The sequence below is a fragment of the Strigops habroptila genome, chromosome 4 (assembly GCF_004027225.2).
Source record: "Strigops habroptila isolate Jane chromosome 4, bStrHab1.2.pri, whole genome shotgun sequence".
Lineage (NCBI taxonomy): Eukaryota > Metazoa > Chordata > Aves > Psittaciformes > Psittacidae > Strigops > Strigops habroptila.
Window position 1 is genome coordinate 62,684,768 of NC_046358.1, and position 17,640 is coordinate 62,702,407.

A 17,640-nucleotide genomic window follows, 5' to 3' on the forward strand; every position below is an offset into this window, starting at 1 on the left:
AACATGGCTTTCTTTAAACATAACAGCTCCTGGAGAAATGACGTTTTGTCTAGATGAAGGAGTTAAAGGTTATGATCTCTGGATTCCTTAGTCCCTCCTGCCATTTACTTTCTGTGCTTGGTGCAACATTTAGTATCTATATGGTTTAGTTTACCTTTCTTTACACTGGCCATGGCGCTCTCCGTAAGTGTTCAGTACTTGATATACTGAGATAAAAAGAACTGAAATCTAAACTTTATTCAAGGGCTGGATTAGTAAGTAAACCAACCTCCCCTTAGTCATAGCTGTCACTGTACCACAGAAGTGCATGGACGCTGTTGGGATGAGCAACAGGACTTGTTTTGCAGTATTTGTAGATAATTGTGCCTGCTGGCTGCCTGCATTAAAACTTGGATCTTCACTTGCTATTTACATTCCTTTTGAGTTGATAATCCAGTTTGACTGAGCCGTAAATGCCAAGAGAGAAATGCTATTTGATAGAGTTTGTACTGAAAGCCAGTGTGAGTCCAAGGGGGAAGCAAAGCCACTAACAAGTTCAAGCTGGCAAGGGTATCTTAACCAGAACCTGTGCCAGGAAACTGTGGTGAAGTACGCATTTGCTGCTGAACATCATGACTGCCCTTTATCTTTATAATGGGTTGAACCAAAACTAGCAATAAACATATCTGAGGTTCTCCATTTCTGGTTTTCCAGTTAGAAACATTACAGTTTATGTCAATATCTTGATTAATTTTTTTGTTGTTGACAGTGAGTGGCCTGCAGACTGGTGAAGAAGGATTGGTTTTATTTTATGGGAGGCAAAGAAGGATGTTTCATGTCTCATTACAGCAGCAGGGTACTTAAGGTGTTGGCAAGTTGCTGCCAATGAAATGGTGCAAAGAGAGGATAAGCAGGTGCTTCTTTACATCTTCTCACAGAAATCTATGTTTTGTGTAATGACTAGCAAAAGAATATCTGAAAGTGAGTTTTCCCCTTAAAGGTAATGATTTGCACCTGAATTGAAAACAAAGAACAAAGCTGCCTTCCTTGGAAGACTCATGTTAAGTCCTTTTTCTCTCTGTTTTGCACTGATGATTAATTTCTGCTGCGCCGTGTGCAGAACCTTCCTGCAGTTGTAACTGCAAAAAAGTAGCAGGAGTGATACTGATGAACAAGGGTGTTGCAAAAGGAGAAGTGAGTCAATGCCACACGCCTCCATTAAAAAAACAAAAATAAAAAGGCAGAAATAAGATTTAAGAAGAAGCTATTTGGAGTTCTAAGTCTCCACAGAAGTCTGACAAACCTAGATGCAACATCTTGAATTCCATAAGCCTCAACCACGAAGTTGTATCGCCTGATCCTTAATCAGTTTTGCTCAACATAGGTATTGTTGTATGGTTTTTTTCCTTCCTCTAATTCCTGTAACTATTATAAAAATTATAGGATCTTATGCTTGGAAATACGAGAAATCATTTCCCTTGCCTTTTGCTAATGGAAGGACAGGTGTTCAATGAGAGCTAGAAAACACAATAAATAACTTCCGTGTCTACTGAGTTAAGCACTTTGGAGCAAGTCTTCAGTCACAAAGCACCACCAGACCTACTGGTATTCACTAGAAGAAGAACTGCTGATACTCTGCATATCTTACAAGTAGTCATGTGCAGGCATATGTCAAAACATGACCTGTAGTTTTGTTGAGGACAGTCTCGAGCCATTTGTATTTTAACAGAAGAATGCTTCTGTGGAGATGCATTGGAAAAAAAAGACGACTGGAACTCGGTCATCTTTTTTCCTTTTCTTGTTTCGATAGGCATTGTGCTGCTACACTGGCTTCATCCCCTATATATGCTGAACATCCATATTACGAGTAGACATTGCCTTGCTCTTCTCCGTTTCATACAAATGAAGGCTGACCTTTGGGCCCTGGCAAGCCACCTGGTTTGTGTTTATAGGGCTGGTAAATACCTACTTGTGCAGTCATAGTTCTCCATGGGACTAGGTCTTTCCTGAATTTCATAGCAAATTTGCTGCAAGTAAAAGCAGTCCCTGGATGAGACAGAAAGTTGTGTTGCATTTCAAATCAAGCCTCATGAAGGTTTTAATGGTGAAGAATATTTCTATTTTAACACTAGTTTTGCTGTTCTTGTTGTTCTTTGTTGTGTAATGGTTGAGCCCACAAATTAGAAGCATGAGGCTAAAAGCTGAAGAATGAAGAAACAAAAAGCCATATGGCAATAGCAGGAGGTCCTGCCACCCCACCTTAGGCTCGTGACAACATGCCCTACATTTAACCTACAGTCAGGAACTAATTAACAACACAGATGGAAGTAAGTTAGCGTATGTATTCAAAATAATACCCCTAAGGTTTTAATCAGCTGCCCTGCCTCTTTCTGGGTTAGACATCTAAGTTACCACAGAGAGATTTGCAAAATATGTGAGGGATACGCATGGTTAAGGCAGCTTGGGGTAGTGCCTGAAGCGAGGGATTGGGAGCAGGGGCTCCCTTGCTCTCCTCTGGTTCAGCAGCAACTTGCTATGCAACCTGGGGTAAGTTGTTTAAATGTCTTTATAGGCTTCAGCCTACCCAGAAGGAAAATAGAATTTCCGATGTGGTTCATCCTCACCTAAGGATGCTGAGATTTAGTGTTTGCAAAGCACTTTGGAAGCTTTGATAATATGTTCTCCAAGAAATGTTGCTGCTGCAACTCTTCACTTGTACATAAGTACCAGGTCTCTCTGCTCTTGCAGCTTCTAAGTGGTTTTTTCCTTTCTAGAGCCACTAATCATCTCTGATAAGGCAGCTCTGCTTTTGATTCTGAATAGAATAGTGACTTCTACATAATCTATTGTGTTGTGCAGAGGTTTGGGAGAGTTTTCAACAGACTAATTGGGTAATTTAATGTTTTTCCCTTTAACTTTCCTTTTCCTCCCCCCACCCCCAGCTATTTGAAGAGAAGTTCTCTGTCCCTGCAGGGCAGTAGGATCCGCTGATGTGAGGCCACAGGTACTGAAGTTTTTCCAGGGAAGTGTTTGTTTAATGACTGAAAGCCTGTACATAGACTTGTCCTTTGGAGCTTCATGGCTCCTACAGTGAGAACAGTATGCTGGCAGCAAAGCCACTTTCTTTGGCAGGGGGGTGTGTGTGCATGAAACAAGACACCCAAGTGCGGAGCAGAGTTAAGTTAGGTGCTGTTGGGCTGGATTTTGCATACTTCTGTTTACAGGCATGTCTGGGCTATTTATGTGCTGCTATCGGTGGGGGAAGGAAGGAGCTAGTCTGCACACCTTGAAAGCTTCCCCCCCCTCCCCCTTTAAAGTGTAATTATTACCAAATATGCAGGTATCCTTCAGGAGTCCTGAGTGTGAGGAAGCTGTTTTGCTGAAACCTGTCACATTTTGTTCTGATACAGCTATTATCTTGGGTTTAGGTGTCAGCCTCATCTGATTTTTATGAGCACATAAATACAGGGCCACCTTTACAGCTGGTATAAATCTATGAACTATGGGCTTACACGAGGCAGTGACTGTGTCCACCAGGATTAGGTCCACTGGAATATACTGCTTCAATAAACCTCAAGAACTTTTGTGGAAATAATTTCCCGTGATGCCACAACCTGTAGTTGTATTTGGTGGCAAAGTGTGAAAAGTTGTGAACCAGCTAAACTTTGCTTTTAGATGGGGAGGGGAAGGACCCAGTGTCAGTGTAATTTATGGGAATTGCAGTGTAACACTACTCTGTGAAAGAAATTACACCATTCTATAACTGGGAGAAGGCAGGAGCTTGATAAATTATTTTTTCCTTCAAGACTGCAAGTTTTTTTTCTTTATGTTCCATTAAATGTTTGTACCTTGAGCATTACAATTCATGAAGCTTGTTTTCAGGCACTTGCAACTTTACCAGATGTACCTCCTCACCCCTTCTAATAATTCTAAATGCTTTTCCTCTGTGGAGCTTGGAAATGAAAGCAACAACACAGTAAGTCTAAGTGGGTAAGCACATACACTGGTGTTTGCCTGACTAAGGATGAAAGGGCGGGGGGGAGCTTATTTGGGTGGGTCTGAGCTACTGTATGCTAGTTCCAACACATGACCATGGAAATAGTGTTGTCAGTGAAACTTGTATCCCTCTATTGAATCCAGTTGAAGTTGGCCCCCAGGTTTTTAAAACAGGTGAGATTTTGAGAACCAGGCATACAATTGCAGAATTTTTTTTTTCAGCATGAAACCACCTTGAAGGTGTGGAAGAAAAAAAACAGCGGAAAACTATAATGCTCTAATGCTTTGAAATCTGTGGTGTACTGTATTGTCGTAGTGAAATGTCAGCGGTGAAAGAGCACTTCTTGCCAAAGTGTTTTCAATACAGTTATATTAACATAGTAACCTAATTTTCCAACAGTGTTATCTCCAAAGATAAAGCTGCTGTCACAGCAGGACACGTGCAGGGCTGGCTCTGGTGAGGTCGGTTAGATTCCTAATGAGTATGTCCTTACTCCATACAGATTCTTCATTATTCCATTAATGTAAATGGAGATGGCTTTGCAAACTGACCAATTTCTGCTCCTGATCTGGTTGTTCCCATATAACTTTGGAGTTGACTCCTCCCAGAAGCTGCTCTGATAGATACCTCAGCGTAAGCTTTTATCTCTTGCCCCATCTGTGGAAGGTATTTCCATAAAGATGCCGTGCTAACAACTGGACTGAGCATGTGTTGAGAGAAATCTGCACACGAGGGCGGGCAGCCAAAAGATGACTGATAACACCACTGGCAAATGCAGGCATATTGTTAATACCTGTCAGGGCTCCGACAACAGGCATTTCCAGTTTCGGGTTCGTGCACACCACGACATACTGATCTGTTTCATTTCAAGGACTGACTATGGCTAAAAACGAGGTATGCTCTTACAGCAATGCCACACACAGTCAGGGTCTCAGCAAAGGTAAGAGTCTTGCAACAAATGGGTATAGCCCTTGCTCTTCTCCCTTACCCTAGAGAAGGCACTGCCTGCCCAAACCATGGGTAGCTGCTCCATCTGATGCTTATGCTTTTTAACCATTGACTTTCCTTGGCTAAGCTTCACTTATGTTCCTGTTGAGTGCATAATGTTCTATAGGTCCTAGGAAACTTGCCACTTGCAGCAGAACCGATGGGTGCGTGGGATGTTTTACATGCTGTTCACTAGTTTATAGGCACTTGTGAGATCCAAGCTCAACTGGTACAGCAGCTTCTGGGTTGTTCCAGGACTGCTGGACACATGTCACAGTACAAGGGATCCAGCTCACGCTAGTTTGCACGCAACATGCTCCGTTCTGTTCCTAATCTCGGGTGCCAATTATCCTTGACTTCAGTGGGAGCTTCATGTGTGTACTTGGCAGAATAGCTTAGTTCTGTGACGATTCAGCACAGTATTTTATACCAAAGACCCGTAGTGAAATGGAAGACAAACCACAGATGCTGCTCAAAGGTCTGAGGTTCTTCTGCGTGCAGCTTGAATTAGCATCATATAAAGCTCTAGTGGCTATCAAAGCAAATGATTTCGGAGAACTATAATTATCTGCTCCCATAGAGGAACCAGATTGTATCTTGGCACAGAGCAATTATTTCATGGAATGGTTTTGTGGTTGGTTTTCTTGTTTTGAGGGGGGTAATAGGTAGCCTAATCTATAAGGTGAACTTTACTTTCACAGACATCGCATAATGTTACTTCTGAATGACCACAGAATGGCATTAATGTATCTTGACATAAACTCTAAAACAGATTAATGCAGTTTTCTAAGCCTGAAGTCAGTTTTGAAATTGAAATTTGCTAATGCTTGGGTTTTAGACTTAGAAGTCACATCCCTACTGTACAGTATTTCAGTCATGGCAATAGGAGTGCAGCATGTTACCCCACCTGTGATACTCCTGATGACCAAAAATAAACCTGCTGGGAGTGCTTTTATTTGAGGAGGACCCTCACTGCATACCTTGGTATGTCAACATGGAATTAGGGCCAAAAAAATATTGTGTTTGATACGTATAGTGGCATGCACACAAGTACCCTTTTGGAGCTGAGTTTGCGCAGGGATTGCAACCCCCGATGCAGTTGGAAAGCCCCATGTGCAGGATGCTGTACAAACAGCTGGAAAGGCAGCATGTGTGTCACTGGCTCAACAATCAGTTCTCATTGTCCAGTTATAAAAATAGTGCACATCTGTTCTCTTCCATGGCTGCTGCCTTCCTGAAAGCTCTGGTACCATCTGTGAGTCTGGCCTGCTATTCCTTCTCGTGCGTGTGCTGCCAAAACTCATCCTGCCCATTTCCTGGTATGGGCAGAATGGGCCTGAGATCCATCCGACAGAAATCCTGCTGGGAACTCCTTGTAATCCTGCACTTGGCCAATTTAAGTATATGCATGCTTGTAACAAGGAGACTGTCTGGTGTGTGCCCATTAGAGCAGCTGGATTCTCTCTTTTTGAGCTTTGAAGCAAGTGTGTGCCCTTTGCAGTGTCCAGAAAAGTATGATGAAAGTTTGTAGGAAACTGATGCATAACTCTGTGAAAGATTAGGGTATAATGTCATGTCATTATTATTTTGCCACTGTTCTCTTTGGGTTCTTTCCCACCTCTGGTTGACAGGAGAAGTTGTGATTTAAATTTTTTTTTTCCTGTGTTGGGGGGAGAGTGATAAAACCCCACAAAACCCCCTTGAAGTGCTTTAACCAGGATGCATACCTCTCCAGAGCCAATGTAGGCATTGCGGAGTTTCACTGCTCTCAGAAGCTATAGCATAGGCAATATTTAGCAATGTAAGATGAAAGCAAATTTCTCATGTTAAAAGCTGTAGTTTACAAACTACTTGTACATTTGCTTAGTATTTATCTTCAGAATGATTCTTGGTCTCTGCCATCTCTGGCATTACAGTTAAGTAGATTTTATTACCTCAGGGAAAAACAACATGAGGAGAAAAATAAAATGGGTTTCTTCTTCCTGACATGAAGCACCAACTTACAAGAATACAAATTGAGTGTGGGTGTGCATGCGTATGTATTTGGGGGGGTGCTTTATTTTCAGTAATAAAAAGTAATTATGTAGTTTGCTGCATAAATAGCCGTGAGGATAACCAGAGTGTGTCAGACATCCAGTTATGCATGTGTTAAAGGTTAATACTATTTGTTCTCAGTACGTTTAGTCTCTGCAAATCATGTGCTGACATGCATCCCATTTTGGTATCTGTTCACACGCTCTGGTAATGATGCGTAGAGCAGGAACTCATGCTTGTGCCATTCAGTAGTATTTAGTAAATTGAACTTGTGTATAAAGGTCTTAAAAAATGGCAAGGCAGAAAATGAATGTCTTCTTGCTGCTAATTTTATATTCCACCACACACTCCTTGCTGGAGACTACAGCATTATGTCTGAAATTTATTCACTACTACTGAATATTATTCACTACTGAAAGTTACTTCAGCTTTCATGGCACATATCAGGATGCAGAAAAGCACGCACACGTTCACAGCTGTCCTTCAGGTCTCTCTGCTGGAAATACAACCTGTTAAGCTGCTCAATTTCTGCTTAAAATAACTAAAAATAATGAAATCAAACAATTAACTGATGAATCCTCATTAAATGTAAATAAATAAATTGTACAGCTAGGTAATTGACTGCATATGTAAACTAGCTGTAGATAATTGACATGACCTTCATTTAATGAGCCTCCTTCCCATTAGTGGAGACAACTGCCACAATTATATGCCCTTATTCTAGCTGGAATTGTGTGGACTTTATTGAAGTACAAACTAGGTCACGCCTTCCTGAGGTCTGGTCCACGGTGGGTGACCTCTTTTCATTACTTCAGCTTTACTACGCTGCATGAGAGAAGGATGTTCTTGCAGCCATGAGAATGAACATAGAATCACAGACTGGTTTGGGTTGGAAAGGACCTTAAAGATCATCCAGTTCCAACCCCCTGCCATGAGCAGGGACACCTTCCACTAGACCAGGTTGCTCCAAGCCTCGTCCAACCTGGCCTTGAACACTGCCAGGGATGGGGCAGCCACAGCTTCTCCGGGCAACCTGTTCTAGTGCCTCACCGCCCTCACAGGGAAGAGCTTCTGCCTAATTGTAGAATCATAGAATGGTTTGGGTTGGAAAGGACCTTAAGATCATCTAGTTCCAACCCCCTTGCCATGGACAGGTACACCACACACTAAACTATGTCTAAATCTCCCCCTGTCAGTTTAAAGCCATTCTCCCTTGTCCTGTCATTACAGGCCCTTGTAAAAAGCCCCTCTCTAGATTGCCTGTAAGGCCCCTTTTAGGTACTTAAAGACTGCTATAAGGTCTTCCAAAGCCTCCTCTTTTCCAGGCTGAACAAGCCCAGCTCTCTCAGCCTGTCTCCAGAGCAGAGCTGCTCCAGCCTTTTGATCATTTTTGTGACCTCCTCTGGACTTGCTTAAGCAGATCCACATCCCTCTAGTGTTGGGGGCCCGAGAATTCTGCGCATCCAGAATGAGCAGTGTTCAGAAATCTGTTTTCAGATGTGATTTCTGACACGTGTTGTGTGACCTGAGAGAGTAGTTGAAGGCTATGTCTCAAGGGGGCTAGCATGTATCTGTGATGTGCATACAGATAGGCAGTATATAGAACAGCCTATAGGACAGCAATTGAACCAAGATTCTCTCTCCTACAGAAGGGATCTTTTGTGCCGAGCGACGTAGCTGAACAGGAGTGCAAAAGGGCTGCAGCATTCATTTGTGGTTCCTAGAAGGTGGGGAGTAGACCTGAACCTTCTACAGTTGAGACAGGAGGGCATGAATGCATGATAGGACTATGGGTTGAGGCTGTACATTCAGTGATTTTAGTTTGGGTTTGGTTTACGTTTTTTTCCTTAGCTGTATGTCTGACTGAAAGTGGCCATAGCTACCCTGTTCTGTCTGGCATTCTGCAGTACTGATGCCCTCAGAATGTGTGGTATCAGCCAGGTTGTTCCCACTAAGCAATACTTGGCATTGATGAGGGAGTTTTACCATGGGAAGTAGCTGCTCACTCTACGAGGGTAGCATCAGGCATGGGTGTACACAGAAATGCCGGGCATCTCTATGCAAGGCCTCATCATGGTGAATGAGGCCAGCATGGAAAGGGGCAATACTTTGCTCAGGAGTGTAGCATACTGGGGAAGACAGGAAAATACAGCTTTCTCCCATGTTCCCACCTTGGTTCCGCTTCCACGCGGGGTGACATGGTGACTGCCTTGTGATTGGAAGGGTGTACATAATCTGTTAGTGTTTGGGGTTTACAAGGCACTTAGTGTAACAGGGCAGGTGGTATCTTTAATCTTTGCAATATAATGAAGGCTTGATAGTTGGGGAGCAGAGGGAAAAGACTGGAAGCTGCCATCCAAAGTGTTTCCAATGACCTTTTGGGTGCTACATTGGGATACTAGTCCTACCTCACTAAGTAAGAGATGAACTATGCATTCATGAGTCAGTTCAACAGTAGCTGAAAGGTGGTGCGTTTCTACCCATGAAATGAGATTTAAATGTTGCTCTGCTATAGTATGTTAAACTAGTAGATTTAAAGCAGCTGATGCTGGAAATTACTATGGCCTTTAAAATGAAGAGATTTCCTAGGTGTTAAAATGTTATTTCCTTCTATTAAATAATTTGATATTATTTTGCTGCCAAAGACAAGGACTGTGTATATTCCTCAGATAGAATAATCTTTTCACATCCTGCTCACACAGTTAGGCATAGTCAGGGATTCATTTATAAAGAAGTAGATGTTTGATTTGTTTGCTTGCTAGCAGCATTGCATGTGTCTGCGCTGCTAAAGCTTACTGTGACATACTCTTCTACTGTTATAAATGGGAGGAAGAAGGGTGGCTTTCAGGGAGACACATTTCCTTGTGTGTTTTCAGTATGTTATATGGGTAATGGCTGTCTTGGAGTTACTGGTTTTCAGAGCCTTAGTTGTGCACTGTTTCTTGCCAGTCCAGATAACAGTGGTGGTTGTATATCATGAGATGAGATGTAAATTGATCAAGCTTGACAGCAGTTTCCTTGCTAAATGGAAGGCAAAATTGATTGAGGAGGGATTAATTTAACATGAGCTATAAAGTACCGTTGGATCTGGTGACCAACCAGCCATTGGCAGAGGATGCTGAGGTCTTATTGAAGTCAGTTGGTGAGGTTTCTCCACGTCTCTTCAGTCTTCTTCCTTGTAAGAAAAATATGTCTGAATCAAGTTGCACAGCCGCTATTCTATTAATTTCACATCCGTCCAAATTCACTGCTACCATGAGGTAAACAGCCCAATGACAACAGTGAAGGATGTGGCCTGGTCCAGAGATCCTGCCTAACTTAAGGTTGAGCTACTTACCTTGAAAAGCAAATGTCCAGCTTCCAACCAGTGTATATAACTGATGGGTGCAAGCTTCTCTTTGTTTCGTGCTTGTCTTGGTGCCTCTTGTGTGGTGTCTTCTCTCTTTTGCACTGGAAGGCAAAAGAGTACTACTACGTGCTCAGACAGAATCTGTCCTCCAGAGTCAAGATACTGGCTGGGATCTCTGGGCACTGCTCTAATGAAAATAACAGGAACTTGATTAGGAGCCAGATGATCTGTGTTGTGTTCACTGCTCTGGTGGTCACAGAGTTTGATGTGGGTGTTTGGGGGTTTTTCCTTTGAAGTTTTATATAATACAATTCTCAGAGTACATGAATTATTTGTGTTGCCTCTTCCACTGGCTCTGCATTTGTATGCTTGCTGAACTACCCTTTCTCCCTCTTGTCTTGTCTCTCCTTGTTTGATAAAGGAAGGCTGATAACCACCTTCCTTGAGTTGTAAATCATCTCTGTGTTTCTCTTCCTCCCCTTTGAGGAAAAAAATCTGGTATTGCTCCCTGTAGAATGTTATAAAAATCCAAGGATGAAAAAAATCTGCAAAATATTAGTGTTCTGCATGGTTAGAGCAAACACTATGTTCCTGTGAGTCACAGATGTCAGGTTTGTTTAATCTTAATAAATCTATGCCACAGTAACAGTTTTAAACAGGAAGAAGGATGGAGAGATGAAGAAAGAGTTGTGCTGGGGTAGAGAGGATTCTTAGCCAAAATCTTGTTTGAGAGGGGCAGGGACACAAACCCAAACACTTCCCACTCTTCCCACTCCATTAAGTACACTTTGACACCTACATTTTGGGCACTGCCTTTCCAGTACATATTTCATTTTCTTTTTATGCTTTATGATAGATTGTCTTTCCATGTTCTAGTCTTAAGAGTACTAGTTTCCCACAGCATATTTGCAAGAGATGAAGTAAGCCTTTTAACATAGCACCCTGTTGGCAAACAGAAATAGCATTTACTACAATGAGAGTTGCCAAGTATGAGGTACTTCCGAATGAACTTCAAAAGCTCTGAAACAAGCATTAGCTGCTGCTTCAAAAATGTGAACAATGTCATTGCTTTCTAGCAAGCAGAACTGGTGAGAGCAGGGATTGGAAAGAGAAAAAATAACAACTGGATGTGATGCATTTGTAGTAGCACTTGGGATAGGTCAAAATATAGCTGCCTGTCACTGGAGGGTTTGGGGGTTCTTATTGTAATAGTACACAAAGTGTGTACTCTGCACTTGAGGAGGAAAACATTTCTAGTTTGAGGAATGTACAATCTACAGAGACTTAGTGAAGCGCTTGGGAAGGGGCAGTCATACAAGCCCAAGCTGTTGGGAGTTCTGAGAGGAGTGAGTCGTGCAGATTCCAAGCCTGGGGAGGAGTTTTCTTACTGGCGCTTTCCTGGTGCTACCCCTCTATGCTCAATGAAGACAGAGCCAAGCGTACACATAAGCCCCAAAGCATAACTTGTGCCAGAACTTGGGGCAGAGAGTGAGAGAAACGAGCAAGCTTGTTGAGTATGGCAGTAGGGCTGGTTGTGCTGCTGGATTTCTGCTTTGCTTGCTTGAGAACAGGCACTACGGGGCTTTGGCAAAGTACAGTGCAGTGGTTCTGGTGCTGTCATTTCAGTGTAGCTCTTATCAGCCTGTAATCCACCAGGTCCCTTCCACAGCATTCACATGATGCAAGCAAGCTGTCCTGCTCAAATTTAGTCTACTGTGCTGGACCATTTTCTTGTTCTATATTTATGCATACATACCTTCTACTTTTAGTTGAGGATTTGACCTGCTGAGACCTCAGAATTGTGTGGTAGTGGCTTCTTGTGTTTTGAAGATTGCTTTCAAAACACAAATGCAGTTCATCCTGGTGCTGTTTGTGGGGGATGGGGAGGGGATTGTGAATAGAATGACAAAATATTTTGGCATAGAGAGATCTTAAAAATCAAATATTTCCACTTGAAGTGAAAGTCTTGCCTTTCATGTTTGTGAAGCTGCCTTTTATTGCTGAAATGTTGCATTGCTCAATAGCAGTTCTGTCTTTGCTGTTACTTTAAATAGGTGTAATCAGTCAATAAATAAGGAGGTTGCATAGTGTTTAATCTAATACTTACTACAGGAAGACTTTGGCATGTAAGAACTCTGACTTGGTGGCATCGGTGATGCCCAAGCTTTGGCATATGCTTTCTCTGAAACTCTGAATCAAAAGAATACCCTTGTACAAGAGTATGCTTTATCAGGGGTAATGAGTTGTGGCTGCATGCAGCAGATCTCTGCAGAAAGTGCATAATGTCTCATGACAACTCAGGTGAATTTTATTATTACTCCATCCCTTGTAAATTAATTTTTTTTTTCCTTGTTCTCGTCCTTTACAGTTCCACCAAGTGAGAAGAGTGATGACCATCCTTTTCCTTACTATGGTTATCTCATACTTCAATTGCATGAAAGCTGCCCCGATGAAAGAAGCTAGTGTAAGAGGACAAGGCAGCTTGGCTTACCCAGGTCTTCAGACCCATGGGACTCTTGAGAGCCTAAATGGGCCCAATGCTGATTCAAGAGGACTGACATCGCTGGCAGACACTTTTGAACATGTCATAGAGGAGCTTCTAGATGAGGACCAGGACATCCAGCCCAGCGAGGAAAACAAGGATGCAGACTTGTATACATCCCGAGTCATGCTAAGCAGTCAAGTGCCTTTGGAACCCCCACTGCTCTTTCTGCTTGAGGAGTACAAAAACTACTTGGATGCTGCAAACATGTCCATGAGGGTCCGGCGCCACTCTGACCCAGCTCGCCGTGGGGAACTGAGCGTCTGCGACAGCACGAGCGAGTGGGTGACGGCGGCAGAGAAAAAGACTGCAGTGGACATGTCCGGGGCAACTGTCACCGTCCTGGAGAAAGTCCCAGTACCCAAAGGCCAACTGAAGCAATACTTCTATGAGACCAAATGCAACCCCAAGGGGTACACAAAGGAGGGCTGCAGGGGCATAGACAAGAGGCACTGGAACTCCCAGTGCCGAACTACCCAGTCTTATGTGAGAGCTCTCACCATGGATAATAAAAAGAGAGTTGGCTGGCGCTTTATAAGGATAGACACTTCCTGTGTATGTACATTAACCATTAAAAGGGGAAGATAGTGGGTTTGTGTTGTATAGATTATATTGAGACAAAATTATCTATTTGTATATATACATAACAGGGTAAATTATTCGGTAAAAAAATAATTTTATGGACTGCATGTATAACTGAAGTTTATACAGTACAGTAGTTCCACAATCTATTTATTGAACATATCCATGACCTGAAGGGGAACAAAAGTCATTTGCGCACAAGGTTAAAAAAAAAAAAAAAAAAAAAAAATCCAAAAAAGGAAAAAAAAAAAAAGAGACCCAAGCAAACAGCGAAGTCTGCATTACATTCCTTGATAACATTGTGGTTTGTTGCCGTTGCCAAGAATTGAAAATAGAAAAAGATTTAAAAAAAGAATAAAATTGCATGCTGCTTCAATTGTGGATTGATGATAAACTGTCCTCTTTCAGAAAAATAAATTGAACCAAAACATTCCGTTTACATTTTAGACAGTGAGTATCTTTATTCCTGTTAGTATTATATCTGTTTACTGCTTTTAACTCCTCATAGCGTTGGAATTAAACAATGTCAAGGTGCTGTTGTCATAGTTTTACTGTTTCTCTTTTACTTTTGAACTCCCATCAGATTGAAAAAGAAAAAAAAACCACCATTACCTTATCCTGGATTAAAAACCAATTTGTTTTTTGTATGTTGTGAAGGTGTTTGCAATAGCAATCCAACTACTGACAAAAAATAATAAAAAAAAAAAAAGAGGCAACTGAAAAAGAATGGTGATGTTCCACTGTTCCACTTCACATTGTAGAAACTTAAAGACAGCACTTAATTAACCATACGGCAACATGCTTTCTTGGGTTATTTTCTTTTTTTTTTAATTATTTTTATTTTTTATTTGCTGTCTTTTGAGACCTGCATTTGCTTATACCATGGTTGTTTGTGTTTGATTTTTGTTTTTCTTTTCCCTTTCCTCCCTCTGGAAGGATGTTGGTTGTGATCTTCAAAGTGTTTCACTTACCATACAACTGGAGCTTGTCATATAGAAAATATAGAGTGTTGAGAGCAATGACCTTCATGTGATAAAAGACTCTGTGCTGGGATCAAATGTCTTGATGAAGCACAACAAGAATGGCACTAGAAAGAGGGTCTAGAAAGGTGAGGTGGATCTGCAATCAGGTTGGTCATGAGACTGAGTAGCTCAGTGAGTTCAGGAGAGCAGTGTTTTGGGTTGACCAAATAGTCAGCACTGAACATGGTCCTGTGCATCCTGTGAGAGGGAGAGCTTGCCTTGCCTGCTGATGCCCTTACTCTCCAGGGCATCTCCAGCAGCACCAGGCCCTCGAAGTGTGGTGTGAAGCTGCAGTGGCATCCCTGCCTGGAAGATAGCTAGGGAATGAGGCAGAAAGAAGCACTGCTTCTAGATGAAGCAACTGGAGTTTGTGTGGCTCTACCTCTGCTGACAGCCTTATTTTATGAAACAAATATAGGCATAAAAAAAAATATACTCATGAAGTACATGAGGAGCAAGTGCTGGAGGAGTTGGCTTAACATTGCTGAGGTTCTAATAGATTTATTAACTGGGCACTGCCTCTCTAACTATCCTGAAGTATGTCTAAAAAGGCAGGCTGGAAGCCTGGGAGTTGTGCATAGCACTTGCACTGACTGCAGTGGGCAGAGAAGCAGAAATAACTCCTTGGTGAGCTCACTGGAGGCAGATGCTATATTTGTAATTCCTGTAGTTGAAGAAAAGTAGCTGAACAAAGAGGGAAGTACTGCGAAATACCACTGCTTCTGAATGCTGCAGAATCTGCATTAGTCTGCCTCACTGTTTGAGTTAATTAAAAACCTGAACTGGGCAAAGCTTATTTGGAATATGCTTCCCCACAATAATTCTCTCTGAAGAGCATATTTAACGTTGACTTTATGTCCTTTCTAGTAGAAACCCATGCTGGAAGCTAACAGTGACTAACACTTCAAAATCAGTGATTTCTTCTACTTAGGCTAGAATGATTTCCCCTTCCCCGGGATAACTGATGGTCAAAGGAGAACCAGCACAACTGTGCAGTGAAAACCTTTTGCACTGGCCATGTGCACACTGGATTGTGATAGAGAAGAGGGAATTGCGTGTCCCATCTGAACTTCAAACTTCAGCCTTCCCAATCAATTGCAGATATTCAGGCTCCCACACAGACATCAGAAATGAGAAGAAAAAGAATAAAAAGAACTTAATGAAATGTCTCAAAACTTCAACTGAATTGTTCTTTGTGCAAATTAAATGTTGGTATACTGGAGAATTTCATTCCTCTGTGGCCAATACCTGTGTGTATTACAATTCTTTGCATTTAACAATCCAAACATGGCTCAGGATCTATTCTTAGCAATATTCCTAAACTACAGCAGAGAGATGGTGTAACAGTAGCTCCCCTCAAAACCAGGGTTGATTGCTTAGGAGGGAGAAAGGATGATGCTAATGAGTGAGTAACAAATGGATCACTCATCTAGACTAGAAAAAGAAATGATAGCTAGGATGTGACAGTAATCTAATTCAGATACAGGAATAAAACAATTCCCAGCTCTAAGAAATTGAATTTCTGAAAGAGAAGTGTTAATGCATAAATCATGCTAGAAACAGAGTTCCTCATTCCCAAAGTTAATTATGGCTATATCCTTAACTCAGCAATCCTCACCCAGCATAGGTCAGGGTGGTGCTGGTGTGGGGTGGTAGGTTCAGGGGGGTGAAGGGCAGCCTGTGCAGGTGAGGGGGGGCCTAAGGGTTGGAGCTGAGAACCTACGGAAGAACTGTGTCCTGTATCCACGTCCAGAGTGACGTTCCTCATACTCCACCAATTCTATGCCTATTGATAACAATGTGAAACTGGCAATTGAACTGCAGCCCTATGGCTCTCGCCTGCCTGACCTAATGCATCCATGAGCCCAGGCTTGACAGTTTCAGCTAAGTCAGAGATGGGAAGGAGGGGTGGGGGTGGTTTTCTTTCATGTCGCTTAATGGAACTCTTGCTGTGGTCTGTTTGTGACAAAGGTATATCATGCATGTCAGCAGGCCTAGTGCTGTGTTAAAGTAAAGACTCTTGCAACTGTAAGTTAATGTCTGTGGCCTTGTTCTCTATTATTCACCTTGTGTAACATAAATATTTATTGTATATTTATATAATTTTATGTTTTTTGGGAAAAACTGAAATTGGCATTAAAATTTAAAAGCAACTGCATCATATTGTAAATATAATTAAGCTATATTTAAGTGTACTGATTAACATAATATATGTTTAACTATAGAGTTTTTTATGTTTTTAAATATATTTTCAGAAGATATATATATATAAAATTTGGGGTTTTTTGGGGGACCATGTGACTCTTTTCTCTAATTGTAAAACAAACTTGAGTTTTACTATAAAGATGTGTGTTCTTTGTTTTAAAACAATTTTTACTTTATTTTAGCAATAAAACTCTCCCTCGGAGGGCAGATAGCTCTCTGTTTCATAGATGGACAGTTAGCACTGGGAGGGGAGGGGTGGAAAGAATTGACCTTTCATAGAAGTTGGGGATACTTGCAGAACGATATATTTCCATTTACTTCTAGGACAAAAGTCCTCGTGAGTCTAAAAGCCCATGAATGACACATATATATGATTTTATTCAGCCATAAAATAATAAGTGTAATGGAAGTGAGGGGGAGGGGTTACAAATCTCAGTAACTAAGGGAGATGTGAGACATAAACTCAATAGCTATAGCCATGATTTTTAAATGGTATCATCTATATTCATATCCCCTGCACTGAACTTATTTATGAACCCCTTGGAGTACTAGGGGTAGGATTCCTTGGATTTAACATGTTTTAGCATTTGTAAAAGAATATTCTTTACCACAGCTGCCAAGCTTTTGTATATTTAATTATCCCATAACCCTAGAACAATCAATAAATCTTCATGATGAATGAAAAACTTCCACATAACTTAAGGGGAAGGGAGGGAAGCACAAATCCAGACTCTTAAAAAATTCTATTGCTGCATATTTCCCACCGGCAAAGACTCCACAGGAACTGAGGAAGTGGTGCTTGTGAAGATTATCATTATAATCATTACATTGCTTGCTTTATTGTTGTCTTGAAATCAGCTAACAGAAGCAGTTGCAGGTACTAAAACCTTTGGTGGATGGAGGAACGGGGCTGTGTTATTACCACACCACAGGCCTGCTCCTG

The 17,640-nt window shown here is 41.7% G+C and overlaps 1 protein-coding gene across 3 annotated transcripts in view; it reads left to right on the plus strand.

Annotated features, from left to right (window-relative positions):
* Positions 1–16,078, plus strand: part of BDNF (brain derived neurotrophic factor) — a 40,879-nt gene extending 24,801 nt beyond the window's left edge. For all 3 annotated transcript variants that reach the window (XM_030484817.1, XM_030484819.1, XM_030484818.1), the window contains exon 2: positions 12,715–16,078. In XM_030484817.1, the coding sequence (XP_030340677.1) occupies positions 12,715–13,476 (762 nt within the window). In that variant the 3' untranslated portion in view covers positions 13,477–16,078. The remainder of the gene's footprint in view (positions 1–12,714) is intronic.
* The last annotated feature ends 1,562 nt before the right edge of the window (positions 16,079–17,640 follow it).